This window comes from Histoplasma capsulatum, genomic scaffold, assembly GCF_000149585.1.
Source record: "Histoplasma capsulatum NAm1 scaffold_6 genomic scaffold, whole genome shotgun sequence".
In the NCBI taxonomy this organism is placed as follows: domain Eukaryota; kingdom Fungi; phylum Ascomycota; class Eurotiomycetes; order Onygenales; family Ajellomycetaceae; genus Histoplasma; species Histoplasma mississippiense.
In genome coordinates this window covers 1,776,496-1,798,807 of record NW_001813977.1, presented here as the reverse complement: position 1 = coordinate 1,798,807, position 22,312 = coordinate 1,776,496, and the positions used below count along the sequence as shown (strand labels likewise).

Sequence of the window (22,312 nt, the reverse complement as noted above, 5' to 3'; positions counted from 1 at the left end):
AAGTGGTTTCAAATTTTGCTGCGCTTAATCGTTCTAATATTTCATCAGCAATATTTGTCAGTAATAGTATACTTCTAAGGCCGTGTTCGGTGGCACGTACAATCTCGCAAAACCTGCACGCAAAAAGTGGATATTAGCGTGCCGCTGGTGTTGATTTTTCAAACCTTGATTGCCACTCTAAAATCATAGTGGTTTTAACATAATAATCAAATACACACAGTGATGATCTGCTGACTTTCTTATTCCATTTCAATTTCATCTATTTTGTATGAGAGAGCTGTGCAAGATGCTGAACAGTCAGTTTTCAAATAATGATGAGTTTTTTGAATTGAAAGATGTTTCAATTTCATCAAGTCAATGATATAACTCATCTTCATCTGCTTCTGCCATCATTATGCCTGCCACATTGCCTCTGCTGCCAATAATAATTAAAGGAGATTTCACTCAGTTGATAATTTTAATTACTCTTCATCATCAATCTGTTCAATTCACTCAATTCACATTTCAATCTGCATTTCAATTTTTATTTCAATCTGCCTCTCAATCCATCTCTTGTGCATATATTTTATAAAATTCAACAATGAATGAAGTGCTGTTGCAGAGTCTGCTTGATGTGAAAAAGAATGGCTGAGAAACAGACAATGAAAACTTTAAAATTTATGAATGAAATATAATAGTTCTAACTGTTCAATGTGTCACTCATTAAAAAATCAATAAAAATAATCTTGATAATCAATGAAGAAGTTTTAAACATATATGATAATTGTGAATGAAATACAAGAATCAAATCTCTGATTGAATTTAATATATAAAATATGAAATATACATTAATGATTTAAAAATCATAAAAGAATATTTTCAATGTCATTCAGATTTGAGTTTATTTCAACATCACAAACTCATATTTTAAAAGTTGAATGAGTAATTGTTTTATGAGAAACTTGCTTCAGAACAATACATAATTGATTCTCAAATTATAAAATAATAATTGAATATAAATGATGATTTATACTTTTCATCATCATCTGTATGAAATGACTTTGTATTGAATGATTTGTCTCTTACTGCTGTGGATAGTTGTAATGCACTCGTTTATTATTTCTTTATTATTATATTATCTTTGTTTATATCTTCGTCTATTCTTACCTCTTTCCATTATACTCTCGCTACCACTATTTTTATATGTATATATATATAGATGCATGTATTTCGCATATCTTCTTTCTCTTTCTTTTCCTCTTCAGCGATTAGCTACAACTATAACTTCAACTATACTACTACTATAATTATTATTACTATTATCTTCTACTACACTACATACTATCTTCTACTATTCACTCTTCACACTGTCATCACCCCTCACAATAGTTCTGCTCTGAAATGAAAACAGTTGAGAAAGGGAAAAAAGAAGGTAAATACTAAATCAATTTCAGAGTTTAAATCAGTATTGTGAGAAATGAATATGAAAATGATTGTAATGTAACGGCGCCGAGGCGGTTGCTACTCAGCAGCGGCACAGAGAAGGATGATATATAATGAAATGTTTTATAAATGAGTTTAATTATCTCATTTAAACCACAAGCTTATAGAATACTATATAAATACTGAACTATCAGAGATACTCAGCACACTAAGAATATTGTATGAGAATGATGATAACTCTAATATTTTATTGATAAAAGATGAATCACTAACTTCTGAAATAGAGAGTCAGCATTTAGCTATTCTATATAGACAACAGCCATTCTCTCTTCACTCTATAAATAAGAGTAGTTAAAGCAGCTTCACTGCAGTGCTGTATAGATTTATCAGAAGAAATTTGCTGACTCTGTATAGAAATAAAATTCTCATATTCCATCAATCACATCCTCTTATATTACATCTGAATGATGTTATAAAGTGATTGGAAACCAGTTCAGACATCTGCATGATGTCATGAGATAGATGGAATTATCTGAAGGGAAGTGATAGGCCGTGTGGAGCTGCCACAAAGCCTTGACACAATTAAAAATGTGACAATGATTAATAATTTACAAAAGATTTTTGAACAGACTTCTGAGAAAGTTATTAAATTGTTTCTACAGAAAGTAAATAAATTACTTTTAGAGAATTGAAAGAATAGTAATGAAATGGTTTCATATTGACATTATACTGCAATTTCATATCTTTTTGCAAGCAATACTGCAATGATGCAGATTTATTTGAGATTTAGTGATAGTTTAATAGAGTAACAGTGTGCTTTTATAATGAATATTCTAGAGAATGCAGATTAAAAAGCAATAAAAAGCATGTTAAAAAGCATGTTAAAAATGTAGAATAATAATAGTAGAAATAGTAGTAGAAATAATAGTAGAAATAATAATGAAAATCACAGTGAAAAGTAAAGTGACTGATTTGATAAAATTTTATATCTAATTAATCATAATATAAATCTACATATTGCGATATTTTTTTGAATTTTATTAAAAATACTGTAAATACAACAGAAAAACACTGTTTTAAAACATCACCATTTTTTGTATGAAATGATTAGGTAAATTAAATGATTTGATTGACCAATAAATTACATCCCGGTAATATATACCGCAAATATATATAAAATACCATATTGTATTATTAAATAAATTAAAAGAATGTGGAAGAATATAGTAATATTTCTCATCTATTTACATTCAATATTAAAAATCATCAAAGATTCACTTATTCATCTACTGCTGTCATTAATTCTTTATAATTAATATAAATTTTCTACATCTGCTCTGCAACCTCATTTCACTTTTTCATCATATAAAATTCATTTTTCTGCTTATTATTTTATTTATTATTATACACTTCTTCTTTTTTTTTGCTCATTTTTCAGTGAGTCAACAGGCAATTCCTCTTCATCATATTCTTCATATTTATTCAAGAAATTATGAACAGCTGTAAAAGTAAAAATCAGATGAACTTGAGTTTTAATTAAATATTTTTCTTTCATTTTATTATAAATTTGAAATTGTTATTTAAAAATGTCAAAAACACATTCAATTACATTTTTTATATTTATATGATAAAAATTAAAAAGCTTTTGCTTATTGACAGATCTTCTATTGATTTGCATAAATTTTTTGAAATTATATCAAATCTCTGAATATAAAATCAAAATATTTTATAATCTCTTTAAATAATCAGCATCTGCAAGGAAATAGCATTCATTCATTGCACTCAAAAAATCATCATTATTTTGAGCGTGAGTAATAACACAACTATCATGAGAAGATTCTTCCATTTTAGAATAAATATATACAAAGTTCAATTTATGATTGCACATTGTCAGAATATTTTATAAGATTCAATCTTTTTAATTTCATTATGATGACTACTGCTTTGCTAAAATTGCAATTGAAAGATGAGTTTCATTCAAAGTTTCAATACACTTTTTAAAGAATGATCATGTTTGAAATTATTGCTCAGCATATCTCAGTTATATTTTATAAAACAAATAAACAGATGAACAACACAATCATACAATTTATATAATATTTTAAACATTTCATGAAATATTTTATATAAAAATAATGAGTATTTAATATATCTGCTAAAACTATTATGAATGATTTATATTTATTTTAATATTATATCAATGAAATGATGGAACATTTTTTCAATGATTTTATATGCTATTTTTTGAATAATTATATATAAAAAGATCAAGAGCTTCTGCTCAATTTGAAGAATGAGTGAATTTATTGATTCTTTTACATTTATATAATGTTAAAATCAATTAATAAAATTCAAGAAAGTGTCAGACTTTATCTGTGTTATATTTTTCAATTGTTGATGATGAGAATTCAATTCCAGAAAGTCAGTAGTAAGATTCATTTCATGAAAAGAATTTGTATATATGAATTGAATTTCAGAAAAAATGAATTGTATGCTCTAAATAATAGAATGCACAGTAATTTGAGTGATTAATTGATAATGCTGATATAGCAATATTTGTTTTGATTGTTCATTCTCATATTCATCATTGAAGTTCTCCATGGCATCAATTGTCATATCACTGATGGCAGTTTTCTTCAACTTAAAAAATCAACAAAAAAAGACATGATGATGAAGGAATTTAGCCCACCCCACTACTACACTTTTACATGAGATAAAATCATGTCAATGAAACAATCTGGCTGCATGCAGCTTACACAGCCTTACACAGCTCTAACCTTGTCTATTTCAGTTACAACCACTCTATAATCAGTCTAATTACACCATTGAACCTTAATACCATGTAAGCAGAGCAAAAAAAGGGATATAAGAATGGCAGACTGAACACAAAGCCTTTTTCATGCAGGTATTTTCAATACACCGTGCAAGGCTGTGTAAGTGGGTCTTTTATAAGAGGTTATAAGAGCTTACACGGACAGCCGAACACGCCCTTAGTTTTCAGCACTTCAGCGTGGTGTGAACTTGATTGACAGCACACATTCTTCTTGAGACAATTCTTTGCTGCAACCAACCCCAAGTGATTAGCATTAAAAGGGTTTTTTTTCCGAGCTATGACTTACCTCTTAATTCTACCATTGAAACTGACATGGCGGAATCGAATATGTTTTATAATAATGGAGGGGCGCAATTGCATTTTAAGGGACATGTAGCGCCAAAGATGGTTGTGGGAAAAGGATCCTCAAAGGACCAAGGGCGCTTGAAGCTTAAGTCTGAATGGTACACTAGTTTAACTACATATTGGCTTTGAATTGGTTTCAGAGCTAAGGGCACCGACTCACCGGAGAGTTGGTTTTAGTGCGACATTAGCCTCTTCCATTCAGAACTGCATGATCCAAGATAGATAGATCCTCATGGTTTTGTTGCATTTTGTTCATATTTCATATAGTTCTTTTTGTATTTTTCTTTCAGATTGAACACCATTGTGCAAATATTTTAACTCATAGATCATTGCTGCGCCATACCTTCAGTTTGAAGCCATTTTTGAAAGCTGAATGGGCCGCCAATTGGCCTACTCTGTGGCATGTTGTGGGGAAGCTAAGTTAATTAGCATGCTCATTAGTTATTTGTTTTTGAAGCTCTGTTAAATTTCTTCAACGGGATCAATTCAGCACCCTACAATCGTGTATCCCTCCCTTATCTCTACTTCATGTCTCTCCGCCGTATCTGCCGGCTAGGTTATTTGACAGCGAACAAAAATGGTGAATCTAGGACCATGTATCATCCGAAACAACTACGGCCGGACCGAATATGAATGTGCCTACTGTTACAAAACCACAACTTCGCTCACTGCCCTGGGCCAGCACTGTCGTGACTCCGCTGCCCATTCCTGGTGCTGCCGTTGCGAAAGGGTGTTCCCACATGCCAGGGCGCTGAATGACCATCTGAAGTATTCATCTTCGCATAACGTCTGCGAGAGAGATTATTGTGACGAGGATTTTGCAACATACGATGAATGGGCAAGGCATAATGTGGATCACCATAACTGGTGCCGACCTTGCAACTGGTTTGCGCGCGATCAGTATGCGCTCACACTGCATGATATCAACCAGCATTTCATGTGTGGCAAGTGTGGCAGCTTTTTCCAGAACGACAACAATCGGCGGATGGTATGTCCCTGGCACCCCGACATACACTCACTTGCACTTGCAGATGTGTTTGCCATACTCGTTGCTTATGCTATATTCTATGTACTCTCTACTAACCTTCGTAGCATATGATCACACACCAGGAGCGAGACCGAGAATGTTACGGATGCAGCAGAATGTTTTCATCCTTTTCTTCCATGCTAATCCATCTCGAATCCGGAACGTGTTTCACAGACAGAGGGCAGTTGAATTACGTAGCGACCGAATATATGGACAGCGACGAATATTTCAGAGGGTTTGGCGCAAGGAACCCATTCTTTTGCCCAGCCTGCCAAATTGGGTTTAATCGCCTCTCCTCGCTCTACCAGCATGTCGAGATGCGCCCGGACTGTGTTCACTTACTTTGTTATGGCGAGTGTCTTGATGGACTGGAATTCCACCTCCAAGATGAGTTGTAATCTTACACCTTCGTTTCTTGTTTCATGTAGTAGTTGGTTGATATTTTTGGCTTTACCTGTCCCGTTGTAAATATCACGTGATACAAGACTTGTCTAGAATTTGGTCCATATAAAAGCTCCTTTACCCCTTTGTATTCTTTTTCTTAGATTGTTCAAGACCTGCCTTCAAACAACTTATTTTTGTTTTCTCATTAATTTTCACTATTAGAATTGCTTTCTATTTCCTTGTTCTTCTTTAACTTTAGTTGTACAGTACATGTACATTGGGTATGTGTAGTGAGGGTCCAAAGCAGGATGGAGCAGGAGAACAGACTGACCTCAGATTTCCTTTTACAGTACATGTATACTATCATCAGTTAGCAAATTGTCAAAGCTTTGATAACAACCAGTGTGGATAAAAAAGGTATGAAATGGGTTTGGACTCTCTCTCCTCCCGCCCATTATAGTATCATATGTATGCTCCTTTTTTTTTTCTTTCCTTGCATAATTTTTCTCTTCTTTCTTTCCTTAAAACCCAGCATGGAGAAAAATGGCTTTAAGCTTCTCCTCTCTTTGTCTGCGAAGACTGGACACACTGGGCGCCTATAAAGATATACTAGTGTGCACTGTGCACTGCATGAATTCCTTTCTATGAAAGGCTACTACTACTATTTTCCATGCTGCTTCCTCGCGCTGCCAGCGGTTTGGCTGCGCTGGCAAAGGTGTTGGCTCGTGCATTGGCTTATATATTCTATGTGATACACAAGCTTCGACTTCACCAACAGCCTTTCCCACAACCTCACTATTCTATCCTCCTCTACCAGAAGGAAAGAACTGAGTATTACTCTTGTGGTAGGGATTTTTTCATCTATGCATCAACTCAAGACATCCAATTCTTTGAGTTCTGCTAGCCGCTTGGGGACACACAGTGTGCTCCCCAGCACGCAAGTTCTTCAACTGGCTACTCCTGATTGGCAATTTGGCAGCTGAATGTCGTCCTGCACAGAGTCCAGCCAGGACTGGCCAGGATGTTCACCATTGTGTCTGGCCAAGCTGGCTATTGGCTTGATTTGAGTGTGAAGGCTGGTCAGGACAGTGGAATCTCCCAGGAGCTCTTAAGCGCATGACAGAGTATGCTGCTCTGTTCCATTGTTCCCCAGACGAGTCTGTTTTGAAAAGTTTGTTCAAATAATGGGTCTTGAAGAAGCTAAGGGGGAAAAAGATATAGTGTTGTTAATGAGCTGATTTCCTTGTTTGAATGGGATTTCGTGGCCATTGTCAGCATCGTTTTACAGTTGGCTAATCTACCTTCCTCTAGGTTCCTGAAGATTCCTCCACCTCTTCGATTATACTCTATTCTTCGCAAGCTTGCCTACTCCTCCCTCCTCTTTCACAATCTTGTGGCGATCAGGCATGTTCCCAGAAGGAAATGATGTTTATTTAAAACCAGATTCTTCCGTTTCGCTTACAGTCCCCCCGAGGAACCCGAAAGCACTCAGCCAAAAATTTCCCCCTATATCCATTTCACGTCTTTCGCTTTTTTCCTTCGGTCTTCTGAGCTGGCTAATCTTCCTCTGGTCCTCCTTGCTGATGGCATCTGATCAGAACTCTGGCCAAAGCCTTGCCGTTGCGTTGGGGCGTATAAACACCCCAGAAGCAACACAGGTTACGTCCAAACTGGAGATATTGCCAATTGAACTTCAGCGCGCGATCTTGGAATATGTGAGTATTTCGTTGGGCTCTGCGTGTAATTTTTCATGTTAGAATATTCTACTAATCGATATTAATAGGTTTCAAGACGAGATGTTCTCAATTTGGCCCAGGTCAGAGCCATGTCTTATGCTGCTCGCCGAAACATATATACTTCGGTTTCCCTCCGCCTCGCCCAACACGAAGGCTTTATCCAGGACGTAAATCGGTTTATGTCCGCGGGTTCACGTAATATGTCTCTGGTACAAAACCTTTCGATCCTAAATTCGAAACGCAGAAGGATTCTAGGTGTATGTAGTATAGGAGCTCCTTACCGTTTTGGCCGCTCTGGAGAATGGAAGCAGAAACGCTTATTTACCGAACATTCCATTCTCTTCAACCGGATGATGCGAATTTTGTTTTCCAATACTTCCCATCTCCGAACTGTCCGGTAAGCTATAGGCGAAAATCTGCTTGTTTTTGAGGGGGCTTATCTAATTTCCCTCTCTCAGCTGGTTTCATTTATTTAAAATGGACCACTATACATTCGCTTCCCTTTTTAACACCCATGCCGATACATTGATGGGGATCGAAACATATACGCTTACGGGTGACGAAATCCCAATACTCCCCGGACACCCTAGCTTGGACCAATTCCCCAGGTTGAGGATAGGGTTCTCTGCGTTTCAGGCCTCTGCCTGTAATAAAATCCTTAGCCCATCGGTTATATCGTTGATTTCCCGTTTAACCCGGCGTCTCTCTCATTTCGTGCTTGGCGATGAACGTCTAGTCCTCATCGTGGACAGCAACGCCACTACTAGGTCGAATCCACCATATATTCAGATGCCTTTACATGAAGTTTTGCAGCCACTAGCCGAAGCGCAAGTCACCTTCGGCAATTTATCACAATTAGATGTCATTGGCATAGACATGACTCCGCTGCAAAACCAATTGGTCCCCTTGCGCCCCACATTCGACTTGTATAATCTCAGAAGACTCAGCCTTGTGTCCTGTGTCGGCACAGAGGGTCTTTTGAACGTGCTATCAATGCCCGCGCCTCATATGATGTTTCCATATGTGTTTAGTCGGATGCGACTGAAAGAGTTCTGTATCCGTTACGAAGGTCCAACGCTAGGATTGAAGATCGCCTTAGTACGGTTTCTAACTTCGTTTACTGGCCTAGAGCTGCTATCCGTGCTTCTTGACGATGAACCCGAAAATACGATGATCGACCACACAGGATTCATGTATGCACATGGCCCGACTTTAAAAGTTCTCGTCTGGGAAGTTCGGAAACAAAATCGACATGAGCGTCCCTTTGGGCTGGAGGACGATATTCGGGGGAAACCTGCTTTTCTTGAGCTGTTGAGTCAGACCTGCCCGAATCTCCAGGAACTTAGCGTCGTCCTTAACATGCGACTACTTTACGTGAGGGGTCGAGGCTTCGATAGGATCCACTCGCGTAGACCCTATGCGATGCTACGGCTCCCGCACCTGAAAACGCTTCACTGTCGTGATTTTCTTATGCCGAAAGGACGCTTATTGACAACAGCTTTTGTCGTCGACGCAACCAAAAGCATCGCAACCATGTTTCTCGATTGGGCATTTCACTTCCACGGGTTCTCTTCTCCACTGGAACTATTGGCTGTCGGTCCGTTAACCTTTCATGACCGTTGGATTCAGAATCATTATTCTCAGGATTACAGCGCAAACCCTGCCGATGGCCTGATGTTTTATGATGTCAGGACATGTCCGAATAACTTAATGGGTATTGCACATCAGTTGAACCCCCTCTTGACAGCGAGAGGGCCCTATGCAAGCATTGAATTGGACGATGTCGAAATGGTTCGGCAGCACTATAAGCACACCCGTGTTTTTGATTCTTACTGGCTGAAATAACCGGATGCGCCCTTTAGCCATCATGGATACCCATTGATACCCATAGGCTTACAATAACGGGATTGCTACTTCCTCCCGGTGCAGTGTTTTGCTGTAGGCGTGAGATTTGTATTCAAACTGCATTGGCCTCTACCGCCAAACTGAGGTACGGAAAAGCTCCAGGTTCAAGCGCAAGACTTATTGCTTCTTACTCCAGAGACCTCCTACGCTTTGATATTACCCTTCTTCTAGCTGTGGAACATTATCGTGTATTTTAGCGCATCCTCCGATCTCGGCCGTCATAGCTTCACTGGCTTTGCCTCGCAACTCTCTCCCATCCTCGTGCGAATTAATGTTCTGTGAGAATTGACTTTTGGGGAGCTACACCGCTCTAAAGAGCGAGGATTTGATTTCTGTTTCTTTTTTCGAGATTCAACCACACCGTCTTACATCGCTATCGTCACGAACCTCCCGGTTTCCTGGGAGCCATACACCATTAGATGACGTGATGTATTCGTAGGCTGCATCTGTTCCCGAAAGTGCAGCCTCTCCCGCTCCTGTAAGATTGGTGGCTGGCAACGGCCGCTGAGCCTGATTTGGGAAACGATTCACTTTCCCGCGACCCTGCAGCGCCATCTAGTCTTTTTGTCAGCTCCTTTTTGTTCAGGAAAGTCCGGTTTAACCAAATCGCAAATGGCTGCATCCTGACCTCCTGTATATTTATTTCCCTCTTTTCCCTTACTTTCCCCTCTTTCGTTAATAATGTACCTCCTGCGTCCCTTGCAGAGCTGGTTGGTTCTTGGGCTAGTACGGCTTTTTGCCATGATTAAAACGAAAGCCGCTGCACTCTGTTGTAACTTAATGTTGCAGTACTATGGAAATTTAATATTGATTTGGTTGATAACATAATTGAAGCTTTTCGGGAGGAGTACTATTGTACTTGTGTCGTGTTCGTAATTTCATTTCAAAGCATTTCCTGAACATTTCCTCGAAATTTCAACATAGATATATACGCAGCGTATGTTTATTGTCTTCGGTTGTAGTCTCTATGATCAAGCCTAACTGATCACTGGGCCTGGCTGAATCAGCAAACATGTGACCAGTTTCATCAACTTGGAACCACCTGGGCAACCTCGAATCAAATTGGCAACCCTCGACATCACAGGAAGCACAGCTGTGGTCCATCCATCTACGCATGCGTAGATATTTCTTGCAGCCTCTTCGTCGGGCATCCATCGCAGACCCACCATGGACCAGATCTCGTTGTCTGAGTTCCATTAACGGAAACCAGTCATGCAAGCCCTCCCTACCGAGAGTCCGGGGTCAGCCCGGAGACAAGCGCTGGCAGACCACAGGCTCTGTTGTTAGTGAGCCATCGTCGACCATTTATGCGTTGTCGACAGCCCCAGGTCGAGCGGCCATTGCGATTGTTCGAGTATCTGGGCCAGCTTGTGTTCAGGTCTGTTGCAGGAAAGGTCCCAATCAATCACTTGGTTGTATTTGCTCAATCTGTCTTGTTTCCATGGTAGATCTATGACGCTCTCTGCCCCAAAAGGCCGCTCCCAAACCCTCGAGTTGCAGCTCTTCGCACCCTTTTCGACCCTTCCGTTCCTCCCTCGGTCAACAGCATCCTCGACAGAGCGGTTGTGTTGCACTTCCCAGCCCCAAATACCGTGACGGGAGAGGACGTGCTTGAATTGCACATCCATGGCGGACCCGCCGTGGTAAAAGCAGTCCTCAATGCAATACCCCGATGCGCGGGGGCTTTCTCCAACGAAAAGATCGCCATGCCCTCCATCCGGTACGCGGAACCCGGTGAATTCACCCGTCGCGCATTCCTCAACGACCGTCTATCTTTACCCCAGATCGAAGCACTGGGGAATACGCTTTCTGCGGAAACCGAGCATCAGCGCCGTTTAGCGGTTCGAGGAACGAGCGGTTCTCTCGCATTTAGGTACGAGCGTTGGCGACAACAGCTGCTTTATGCCCGCGGAGAGATGGAGGCGCTGATCGATTTCTCGGAGGATCAGCATTTCGACGAGTCAATCGAGGAGTTCGTGTCTTCCATTACCGGCGAAGTTCGTAATTTGGTTCGACAAATTAACCTGCACATTGAGAACGCTTCCAAGGGCGAACTGTTACGGAGTGGCATTCGAGTCGCGCTTCTCGGGGCCCCTAACGCTGGTAAGAGCTCGCTGCTGAACAGAATTGTCGGGAGAGAAGCTGCTATTGTAAGCAGTGAGGAGGGGACTACAAGGGACATTGTGGATGTTGGTGTTGATATCGGTGGCTATTTCTGCAAGTTTGGGGATATGGCTGGGTTGCGATCTGGCCACATAGCCCGGTCTGGCTCGATGCCCATTGGTGCAGTGGAACAGGAAGGGATTCGAAGAGCCAAGGCACGCGCACTGGAATCGGACGTTGTGATTGTGGTTCTTTCATTGGAGGAATCTGATAACGGGACTGGCGTCAAGTTGGTCCTCGAACCGGAGGTTGTTGACGCCGTTCGCAGTTGTATAGCCCTCGAGAAGCACATGATTGTGGCAGTTAACAAGTTTGACAAATACTCTCCAACCACCTATACGGCTAGAACACAGCAAAAGTTTGTGGATAGCTTGACTGAAGAAATCTCATCCGTGGAACCCCGCCTTACCCAAGATCAGATTTTCCTAATTTCGTGCAGAGAGGCCGAGAACGAGGTATCCCAAGAGGCTGATCCCGGCAACATACAAAAATTTCTTGGGGAACTAATTCGGACTTTTAAAAGGATGTCGACGCCGTCTGAATTGGATAATGGAAATGAGCAATTTGATAAATTATACTGGGAAGACTCTCTGGGAGTCACCCATCGACAAAGTTCTAATTTACAAAAATGTGTCCAGCACTTAAACGACTTTCTATCCCAAACGTGCCAAACTCCTGATAATGCTGCAAACGCTGAACAAATTGAGGTGAATTTCGATATTGTAACAGCGGCGGAACATCTTAGGTTCGCGGCCGATTGTCTGGCGAAAATCACGGGTCGTGGGGAGAGCGGGGACGTGGAGGATGTTCTAGGAGTTGTATTCGAAAAGTATTCCCTCCCACCAATTGGCCCACACTTCCATTCGTGACAACAGCCGAGATACTGACGATGAAACCGCCCACAGATTCTGTGTCGGCAAATGAGTGTAGCAGGTTTCAGTTCCGTCAAAAAAAAAAAAAAAAAAAATCTAGGAACGGCAAAATAACCCGTAATCAAAAACTCCGTCGTCGCGTCGTAAAGCGAGCTTTAGAACGTCTATCCCGCCAATCTATCTATCTTGCCTTTCCTCCTCTTGACTTCCTGTCGCAAATTCAAGACTTGCCCCTCCGTCCACACTCCTCTCATTCACGCTTCGGCTATGAATCGTCGTTATCGCCATCGTTCACGTCATTGTAACCGCCCCGTCCTTGCAAATATAACTGTGTCATGGTGTTTGAGGATATAGATCGCTCGATAGGACAGTTGTAACCACCACGTCCCATCGGTGTTTGCATTCGGATAGAGCGCAGGCTGCGCGAAAGGTTGCGTCTGTGTTGCACGCGGGTATTGCTTTGATGGCTCTAATTTGCGCCCGATTGATTTGGAATTAGATTGAGACGATTTTGCCTCGTTCGTGGAATTCCCGGGCTGCTTTACGTTGTAGATTCTGCTTCAGTTGTAACCTCCACGGCCCATGTGGTGTATTCTCGTCGGTTGTCGATATGATTCAGTCTTTTGGTTTGGAGTCTTTAGTCCAGATACAGATGATAAATATATCAATAAAGGAAGTTTCGAGATAAAATCAAACAAAAAGTATTTTATAAAGTTGGACGCAAGGCTTAAAGAAAGATCTGAATTATTATATATCTGGGTAAATGAAAGAATTCGAAATAGAAATTAAAAATATGTTTATCTGCTCTGATGTGAAGAAAGAAAAAATGAGGATATCAGGCAGAAAGGAAGAAGTCATCGCAAGGTATATATAGCGCCGTTTTCATTTCCTCAAACAAAAGTCCTGCCTAGCCACACATAAACGCCAAATGAGAGATACAAATCGATACACCAGATACCTGGATCTTAAGGTATCCTTTGGTTAGTTATCTTGTTCGTTGTGACTAATACTTAATAATCCCGGTCAGTAATCATCCGGGAAAAATATAAAAATAAATGCGTGATACAACGAAAACAGCCACAAAACGATCCAGAAACAGCCCGACCGAAAGAAAACAAAGATTGCAAAATGAAAACCGATTGGAAATCGGAACTGAACTCAGCTAAAAGGTTATCCCAGAACAAACGAACGAGCCGCAGGATCTCCCACGCCCATGCCACGCTAAATCATGCAACACAGTTCCTTCAGCAGGAACGGTGCATCCAACTGCGACAAGACGGGCCAGGATCGAATGACCAAGCAATAATCTGGCAGATATACAAGCCACGATTCAGACCCTCTTTTGGGGCTTACAGGTTCCGCAGGCGACTCGGTATTCCCGCCCTGCTGAAAGCACTGATCCTTTTCTTGTTCCATTTGACCCGTGGCTGGAAGACGCTAGCAGGGGACTGTGAGGATCCTGACAGGGGAATTTCAGGGCGATAACAGAGCTAATCCTTAAAAGGTCGACTCGACGTTGGCCATTTCAAACGGTTGGCAGCCGGGCAGCCCCCCAAGAACGATCGGTATTAGAATTCGGAGTCCGCTCTGCTTGCTCCAGGCACCAAAGTCTAAAATAAGAACTCGCTGTCCTTGCATGCTAGACGGGGAGTTTCAGTCAAAAACCCGAAGTATTTTCCCATTTTTATTGTCTATGGCATGCCAAATTGAGTTTTACTGGAAATATGTAACTGCAAACTCTCCTGACCGAGAGAGGTAAAAAAAAAAAAAAAAAAAGAATTACAATTCGGTTTCAAGAGACAAAGACCCCATGCTGCTTTGATATCACGTGCACCAACTGTAGCCTAGATTCTCAGCCCCAAGTCACGGGGCTGAGTCTAAAACTAAAAATAGAAAGCTAGATGAATTAAGTTGTACGCTAGGTTTAATTTGGGTTTGCCCTACTTCATCTTTTCGTCATCGCAACTGCGCTTATCACATTGAAGTTCTAACATTGTATGGGCATAAATGGCGTATTTGTTACGGATGGAGCGAAAACTCACGGTCATATTTACACCACGCCCGGGCAAGTCATCGTTCGTTGCAGCAGGGTTAGCGTCTCACTCCGTTGTTGTTTAACGAACTCATTGAACGAACTCGTTACACGATGGGGACTGACATGACTCAACGAGGCGAGAATGCATGTCGATCAACGAGATTAAATGTCAAAATTATGAGGAAATAAATGCCGAACCGTATTACTAGTCAAGATACCCAAAGAGGAAGAAGAAATGGATCACTTCCGATGAAGCCCGTAGACGCACAAAGTCAGAGTCAGAACTCCATGGAATAACTACAAAATTGATTTTTAGGTAATAATACAAAAAAAAAAAAAAAAAAAAAAAAAACCAAACGCGCTCGGTGTGAAAAATTCAATCGTTTTCTGCAAGAAACTGCCTTGCCGAGCGCCGAATCTCGAACAGGGCGGCCACTAACCAGTAGCCCACAGGGCTGGACGCCAGTCATGACAGATTTTTGGACTAAGACACGGGAGTGGTTGAACTAACGGAGTTTGGATGTTGGCCAAACGGCGAGAACATCCAATTATGGCTTGCTGATTGGTTTCCGGCATTACGGACTGAGGACGGATGGAGCCTTGGATGTGGCTTGGTTCTTTCATCCTCTCGTGTTGGTTGAGCTGCCCTTTGACTGATGAGATTAGTGTGGGGTTTGAGACTGAGCAGTTTGCCGAAGGGACCAACCATTGCTCTTGGGTCGACTATGCGGACGAGACGTTTGCTGCTATTATTTTTGTTTGGCGGACACGGAAAGAATATGCGGAGTCTGCCAAGTTCGTTTGAAAATGCGCCATAAGATTTTCTATATGAAACCACGTTTTATAGGAAGGAAAATAAATGCTCTTATACAGCTTCGACCACGTACGGCGTTGTTGGGAAGCTGCTTAATTCAATCGCATCATGAAACAAAGACAATCAAATGAAAACGACATGTACGCTTCAGAAACAGGCAAAATTTTCCCAGATAATTTCTCAACTTTTCATTTGTTTTTATTTTCTATAACTATTTGCTGGGCAGTGACAATGAACGTATCACTAACCGTCTGAGGACCTGAAACCTCCCCACTCCCGTAATACGCCAAAACGGGTCATGTCAACAATGAACGGTTCGTCTGGCCATGCTCAGTGCATATGGTGTCTTTCTGCTTTGTCCATAAAGACATATTTTGAAACAACGGCGGAAATTTGAACTAATCAATAGGTAACGACTATTTTAATGGCCTCAGGGAGGGGATGGAATAATTTTGATCCTGCTTGAGCTCTTCCACTAAGTAGCTATCCGCCATGCGCTTTGGAGCAGCTTTGAGGTCATATGAAACATCTACAAACAACACGAAAAGGCTAACTTGAGACGGGGCCATGCCGATTTGCCCTTCGGGTGATGTACACTTTTACTGAATCAATATCCATATACCATAGGCTTTCAGTGAATGAACATATATAATGCTAATTACTAACTACCAAAGTATTTATAGATTGGGCTCTATCATGCAACCTTGTTATTGTTCTCCAGCATTTTTTGCGTGCGGATACACGATTCTGTACGACACTTTAGAAGCAAAGCAGAGAAGAAAAAGAAAAGCAGGCGTCATTGAGCGGTACAAACGCCTCTCACAGCATGTACGGCACGCTCTGGGGATCTTTGCTCTGCCACGTGGAACATGTGTATGGGCGTATATCTAGATGCGTTGGATGCTTTGTGGCACATCGCTGAGACTGTCTCAGAGATCAGTTCATCGGTACACTTTGGTTGAGAGAGGAGGATTTTCCAAGCAATGATTGATGAACTAGAGCTGGCTTGTTAGCCAAACCCCCCCCGATTTTTGTTTCTCTTGCCCCTTTTTGTTTTTCTCTTTCATTTACTGCCTTTCTTACTTCCTCCCCCTCCCCCTCCTTTTTTTCTTTTCCTATTTTGTGGAGAAATTGAGATTACATGGCAAGACCGCCTGCGGGGCATGCCAATATAGAGTCATTCATTGTACAGCTAGCTCTTTTGAGAGAATCCTTGAAAGGATTGGGAAGATTCCCATCGGGTGGGTGAGTTGGGCAGCATCTTAGCGTGATCTGGTTAACTGCCGAATACGATGTTTGGATGATTCTCTGCATCATACGAGGATCGAAAGTTAACTATTTACCTGGGGTGTGGCTGAAAAATCCCTTGTGTGGCAAAAAACCATTTTCCTCAAGGGCCCAACGAAAGTTGTTGGAGAAGTCTCTTACCCCTTCCTGAGAAATAGCAGTCTTCGGTGACTGACGGATTTCACGATCCCTGAATCGAAACCATCAATGCTGGATGTAAACTGGGATGTTCTGGAGATACCTTGTTATTGAGTCATACCCTCGAAGCGGGAGTCCTCTCATCCAGGAGTCAACGGCGCATCGTGGCACGGATAGACAGTTGAGGCTGGGCACGAAGTCGTAACGACTCAGGCATCCATCATTAATCGTTCACCTTTCACCAATTGCGAAGCTCGCAAGGTTCCCCCAGGCAGCACAACCCATCAGCCACTTATTGAATCATTCACGACCGAATCCATCTGTATGGCAGGCCTAGGGTCGGGCCGCTGAGGGAACCCGCGGAGCACCGAAAGTCAATCAGGCTTCCGTGATGGTAGCTGCAGCTCGCCATGGCCTCGAATGGAAATGGGAGATCCCTTTTTGACCATTCCTGAACAGTTTCGTTATGAATATGGAGGAGGCAATCCCAGCAGTTGTATCACATGGAGCATGGAAACACATTTTACGTATGTTTGTCGGATGATGACTTACGTTCCCGCAGCTCGTGCATCAAGCCCGTTGATATAATCTCCAAATCAGTTGAAACGGACATAAAAGGAGGTCCATGTATCCCAAGCTGAAATGTTGGAAAGCGAACGTCGATGAACTATGTGGACGATTACCCTAGCCTCAATTTTATTTTTATTTTTATGTGTTATGTTGGTATTGGGAGTGCAGCAGCTGAGAGATAATGAGTACGAGATATAAATCATCCAACTTGTCCTCTTCCACACAAGGGCATAGTTCCTTTGTTGCGAAAACGGTGTACAGAGCAAATCTCGTTAATTCTGGACCCCGGGAAACACATTCTGCAGACACAGGAGTTGCATCAGTTTAACCAGCCCGCCGATGTTAGTATGACTGGTTATTCCTGGCTAGAAATATTGCCGGACTGGTGTCATTTCCAATCATTATACGGAGCAGCATTCTACGTAATCCGCATCTTCCACGGCTCACCTCTTACGTACGCGCGTATCGGCTAAAGAGAAGCACCGGAGGACTCGGCTTGATGGCAGTTCCCATATCCAGGATTGTCCCTTGCAGTGTTTAAAAGAACTGCCCCCAACCACGGCAACCTGAGCTGGGTCACTGTGTTACCAGTTGGCACCTATGAGTAATATGGCCCCTGTAGTGTAAATCATGGGTATCCATAGATAGTTATCCATAGGGCTGAGCAGTCCGAGGCACATCCGATCTGATAGGGAAAAACCTGAACGAGCCACGTTCGCGATTCAAGCTGGGTATCACCAGGTTGACAATGTGATACATCGAGGAAGTACCTCACAGGTACCAGTGGCTGGGCGGTGGGACAGGGGAGGCTGGGTTGGGCTTGACTGTAAGCATAATCCCCTTGTTCATTTTTTTTTTTTTTTTTTTAGTTTTCTTTCCAGGAGTTGCAGTGGTAGTTATTTCTTAATATTGGCGAGTGAACAACCTCTCGACACGGCGCGGAAACTGAACATCCCAACCTGGTTTCTAGTGATGTCATTGATGTCAGCTGGTTCGAATATCAGCTCCATGGACGAGTTAGAGTGGTTCTTGTGGGACTAGTTACTGGTATGTTTAGCCTTGCGCTCTACCAGTCAGTTCCAGCAGAAGGAATATTTCAAACTGGTCCTCGAGCACAGGTGACCGTGGTGCGGCGGACTGAATAAATAAATGGATTCGAAACTAGGATTTACCCAGTTCTTCGAGACTTCTTTCAGTATACCGTGTGATCATTACTATTGACAGTTTCCTTTACATTACATTTGCAAGTTTTGATTTGGCGTTTTCCGGGAGATTGACTAGATCGGGGAAAAAAAAATTTTTTTATTGACCCCTAGAGCAGAAACGGTACTGGCTGAACTGCCAACTAATCCTCCGCACTCGGCACAAATAAACGCAGAAGGCATGGTCACATATCAAACGAATCCAGGGGATTATAGGAGAAGTTCCAGGAGTGTAGAAGCAAAAAGAGGTGGGCGATAGCATGGGGATGAGTTAATTCCTCATTCCCATGCCAGAAAGAGAAACAAAAGGTGCAAGAGTGATCCTTTCAGTCAGCCACCCGCGTGGATAAGAACACCTCTCTGTTCTTAAAAGCGACATATTGTATGAGCGCGCCGTGAATTGAAAAAAGGAGAACGGAAGGTAATATAAATAAGGGGACAACGACGGAGAGAAAATCTTCAGAAGAATAGTGCACAGAAATCATAATCAGCAAAGAAACTAGGAGCAATCAGGAAGAGGGGTGTTAACGAGAAAGGGACAGCGGGAATTAACAGTAAAAATTAATAGTAAAAAAAATAGAGCGGAACTGGATGAAATAGAAGAGAGTATGTATGAGAACAGAAACATAAAACGGATATCAGCAAAGATAAAACTGACCTCTTTCGGTAGAATAGAATCATGCGGGTGGTGATATTGATGAAAAAAGCAGCCGGCAAAAAGCAAAGAAGAGAAAACAGAGATAAATTCCCCTCCTTTAGTTAATCCTTCCTCATTCCCCACCCCGCTGCAAACAAGCAGGGGAGCATAAAATGATAACCCATAAAGAAAATACCACCAAACAGTCACGAAACACAGCAGGATTATAGAAATATCTATGCAAATCAAGATATACGAATATCTATGCAAAAACGCGAAGGATGCCGCTATGAGATGGACAAGGAAAGATAATCATAATGCACAACAAACAAAAAAAAAAGATATCGAAGTGGTCGAAAAGCAAATTAAGTCCATAAAACTACGTCCAAGCTCCGCAAGAAGCGAGCCAATAAGTTCAAAGCCAAAGATAATTAATTAATTGATGAGAGGGCGGGCGTGTCACGAGAAACCGAGGTTGCGAGTTTTCTGTATTTCATGCTATTTTTCTTCTGTTATTAACGACGGCTCTGCGTCTCTGGTGCCGGAGACAACAATTGATGGCGTTTCCGATGACTGTGGCGAATCATCAGGCGCAGTTGGGCTAATGGGAGAAGTAGTCTGTCCGTCTATTCCTCCTTCAGTTCCAGCGTAATCAGGTTCCTTGACCGACGATAAGGGCCCGTCAGCGTTATCGCCATCCTTGCTCCCGTGAGCCGCTGCCGTCTTCCTCCTTAACCTCCGGTTCCGCCTAGCTTCTTCAGCGCTCTCTCTGCGACGTGCGCGATCAGCACCACCTTCTGTGTCGTTCCTAAGCCCCTGAAGCATGCTTGCAGCTCTATCAGCGATATCTTCACCTTCAGATACTTGTGTCTCTTTGACTGAAGATGCTGATTCATCTGGTTTGGTGCCTGGGCTCAGGAGATCCCGATTGTTTGCGCTGCTTGCATCATCATCATCGCCTTCGGTGCTCCTCTCGGCGGCTTCAGTAGGTAAGTCTGGGACCTTCTGTCCGGATGCAACCCTGACCTGATGTCGTTCCTTTAGTCGCGCACGGCGACGGCGATCGCGTTGGTCTCGCGCCTGTGGAGCGGCAGCTCGCAGCTTCTCTAGTAGGGAGTCCATGGCTCCACTGGACGCCGGTGATTGCGAATCGGCATTGTCTACACGGCCATTGAGAGCTGCACCATTGGTTCGTTTCCGTGCCAATGATGCATCCATTCGCCGTCGTGATTCCTCCCAAGCTAAATTCTTTTCCTTCGAATTCTATAGAACGGCAGGGTCGAGCGTCAGATTTTATTATTTCAGGAAATGGCCAGCTTCTGGCCGAGGGGGTTGCGAGGTGGAAGAGCATCAAAAATAAAATTAACAACAGAAAACCAAAAGAAAACCAAATAAACATACCTTCCACTCTGTGACAAACCCAGCCAGTTTGCCGAAGAAGTCCCTTCTTGCATTTTCATCCGAGCTATCTTCGCCGTAGAAGACCATGATATCATCGAATGTCTTCGACATCTCATCAAGGTATAATTGCATCTGTTCTCCCTTGCGTCTGGCATCCTTCATTGACCGTTGAACAACCTGGCTGGCCCGGTCTTGTGGGTGGAATTTTTTCGGATCACTCAGAGAGCCAGAATCCAAACTGGCTTGAACATTCTTGATCGTGTTAATATACGACTGTGCTTCAGCACGGAGCTGGTCCACGTTGGCTTTTTGAACAGCGATGACGCCACCAATATCATCAACGAAGCCTTGCCACTCAGGATACTGGTTTCGCACAATGCGTTCTACCAGGTCAGCGAATGTTGATTCGTTCTTATCATCCTTGACCATAGCCAGGCGGGAAAGAGAGCTAAGCTTGAATCCAACAGCTTGCTTGTTCGCCGCATTCATGAAATTTCCAATGTCTAAAATTAGACCAAGAACATTCATCAATGATACGGAATCACGCAGAGATTCACAAACACGAACGATTTCCTGCAGCTTGGTGGACAAATCGTCGTAATCCGTCTCGAAGGTGCGAGTTAGCTGAAGAGCGCGCATCCGTGCTTTCCAATAATGGTTAAGCTCGACGGCAGTTTGAAGATAAATTTGATCTTCACGCGTGAGTTCGCTAGGGTCCTGATCTCGATCTGAGGTCGCAGCGTCAGGGCCTGTCCAATCTTTGCGGTACGGCGCCATTGCCTTTGCAGTGTTGTCTGGAATGCTGCAGAGTTCGTCCTTCTGCAAGAATTCCATCACAACATTATTATCCAAGATATCAGGATCACAGTGGATGATTTTTCGCACAACCTCATCCGCTGAGAGCTCCGAAAACTTAGCCATTGAGATTTGAAACTTATGCATGAGAGAGCTGGGTAGTATTTGCTTCTTGTCTTTCTTTTTACCAGTGCCGGTTCCGAGAGCCTTTGTCTCCTTGGCTTTAAAGAGTCTCTCAACTTCATCCAGGACACCTTTCTTGGCGAGCTCGGTATATTTCTCTTCTTTCGCCTCATGCGTTGGAGTATGCGCTGCCCAGACTGTTACTTGAGGAGAATCAACCTTTTCCCAATGCAGTGCCTTTAACTTCTTTTTCGGTCGGATGAATGGTAACCCAATCGTGGCTGCAGGTGCATCTGCCACCGGTAGGTACGTCTTTTTCCAGCCGCCCATACTTGCTCCAGGGGGAGGGGGTGGTGGGCCTCCGGGACCTGCGCCTGGAGGGGGTGGAGGAGGCGGTGGTCCACCCATGCCAGGAGGCGGCGGGGGTGGTGGAGGACCGCCAACACCAGGAGGAGGTGGTGGGGGTGGAGGTGGGCTGAAAAAAGAAAAACAGGAAAGAGTTAGTTTAAATTTATGAATGGACCCCCCCCCCCCCCACCCCCCCCCCAGTCATCCAAGAACCAATCCCTTAACGGGTATGGAAAACCATCGCAAGGTTATTTGTCTTATTCATTTCTGGGGAG

The 22,312-nt window shown here is 42.6% G+C and overlaps 5 protein-coding genes across 5 annotated transcripts in view; 3 read left to right on the top strand and 2 right to left on the bottom strand.

Annotated features, from left to right (window-relative positions):
* Positions 1-5,128: 5,128 nt before the first annotated feature.
* On the top strand, positions 5,129-5,816 carry HCAG_06852 (predicted protein; the record flags this gene model as incomplete). The annotated part of the gene is made up of 3 exons (XM_001539197.1): positions 5,129-5,156; positions 5,191-5,588; positions 5,802-5,816. 3 exons carry the CDS (start codon positions 5,129-5,131, stop codon positions 5,814-5,816), a joined length of 441 nt encoding a protein of 146 aa, XP_001539247.1.
* Positions 5,817-7,594: 1,778 nt separating this feature from the next.
* On the top strand, positions 7,595-12,684 carry HCAG_06851 (conserved hypothetical protein; the record flags this gene model as incomplete). The annotated part of the gene is made up of 7 exons (XM_001539196.1): positions 7,595-7,726; positions 7,795-8,144; positions 8,206-9,344; positions 9,677-9,737; positions 10,212-10,285; positions 10,675-11,030; positions 11,101-12,684. 7 exons carry the CDS (start codon positions 7,595-7,597, stop codon positions 12,682-12,684), a joined length of 3,696 nt encoding a protein of 1,231 aa, XP_001539246.1.
* A 1,131-nt stretch (positions 12,685-13,815) lies between these two features.
* Positions 13,816-14,259, top strand: HCAG_06850 (predicted protein; the record flags this gene model as incomplete). The annotated part of the gene is made up of 2 exons (XM_001539195.1): positions 13,816-14,137; positions 14,192-14,259. The coding sequence occupies 2 exons, from the start codon at positions 13,816-13,818 to the stop codon at positions 14,257-14,259; spliced, it is 390 nt and encodes a 129-aa protein (XP_001539245.1).
* A 947-nt stretch (positions 14,260-15,206) lies between these two features.
* Positions 15,207-15,431, bottom strand: HCAG_06849 (predicted protein; the record flags this gene model as incomplete). The annotated part of the gene is made up of 1 exon (XM_001539194.1): positions 15,207-15,431. The coding sequence occupies one exon, from the start codon at positions 15,429-15,431 to the stop codon at positions 15,207-15,209; it is 225 nt and encodes a 74-aa protein (XP_001539244.1).
* Positions 15,432-19,868: 4,437 nt separating this feature from the next.
* HCAG_06848 (cytokinesis protein sepA) overlaps positions 19,869-22,312 on the bottom strand; it is a gene marked incomplete at both ends in the record, with an annotated part of 5,497 nt that continues 3,053 nt past the window's right edge. The window contains 2 exons of the mRNA XM_001539193.1: positions 19,869-20,633; positions 20,772-22,164. Coding sequence (XP_001539243.1) covers positions 19,869-20,633; positions 20,772-22,164 — 2,158 coding nt within the window. The remainder of the gene's footprint in view (positions 20,634-20,771; positions 22,165-22,312) is intronic.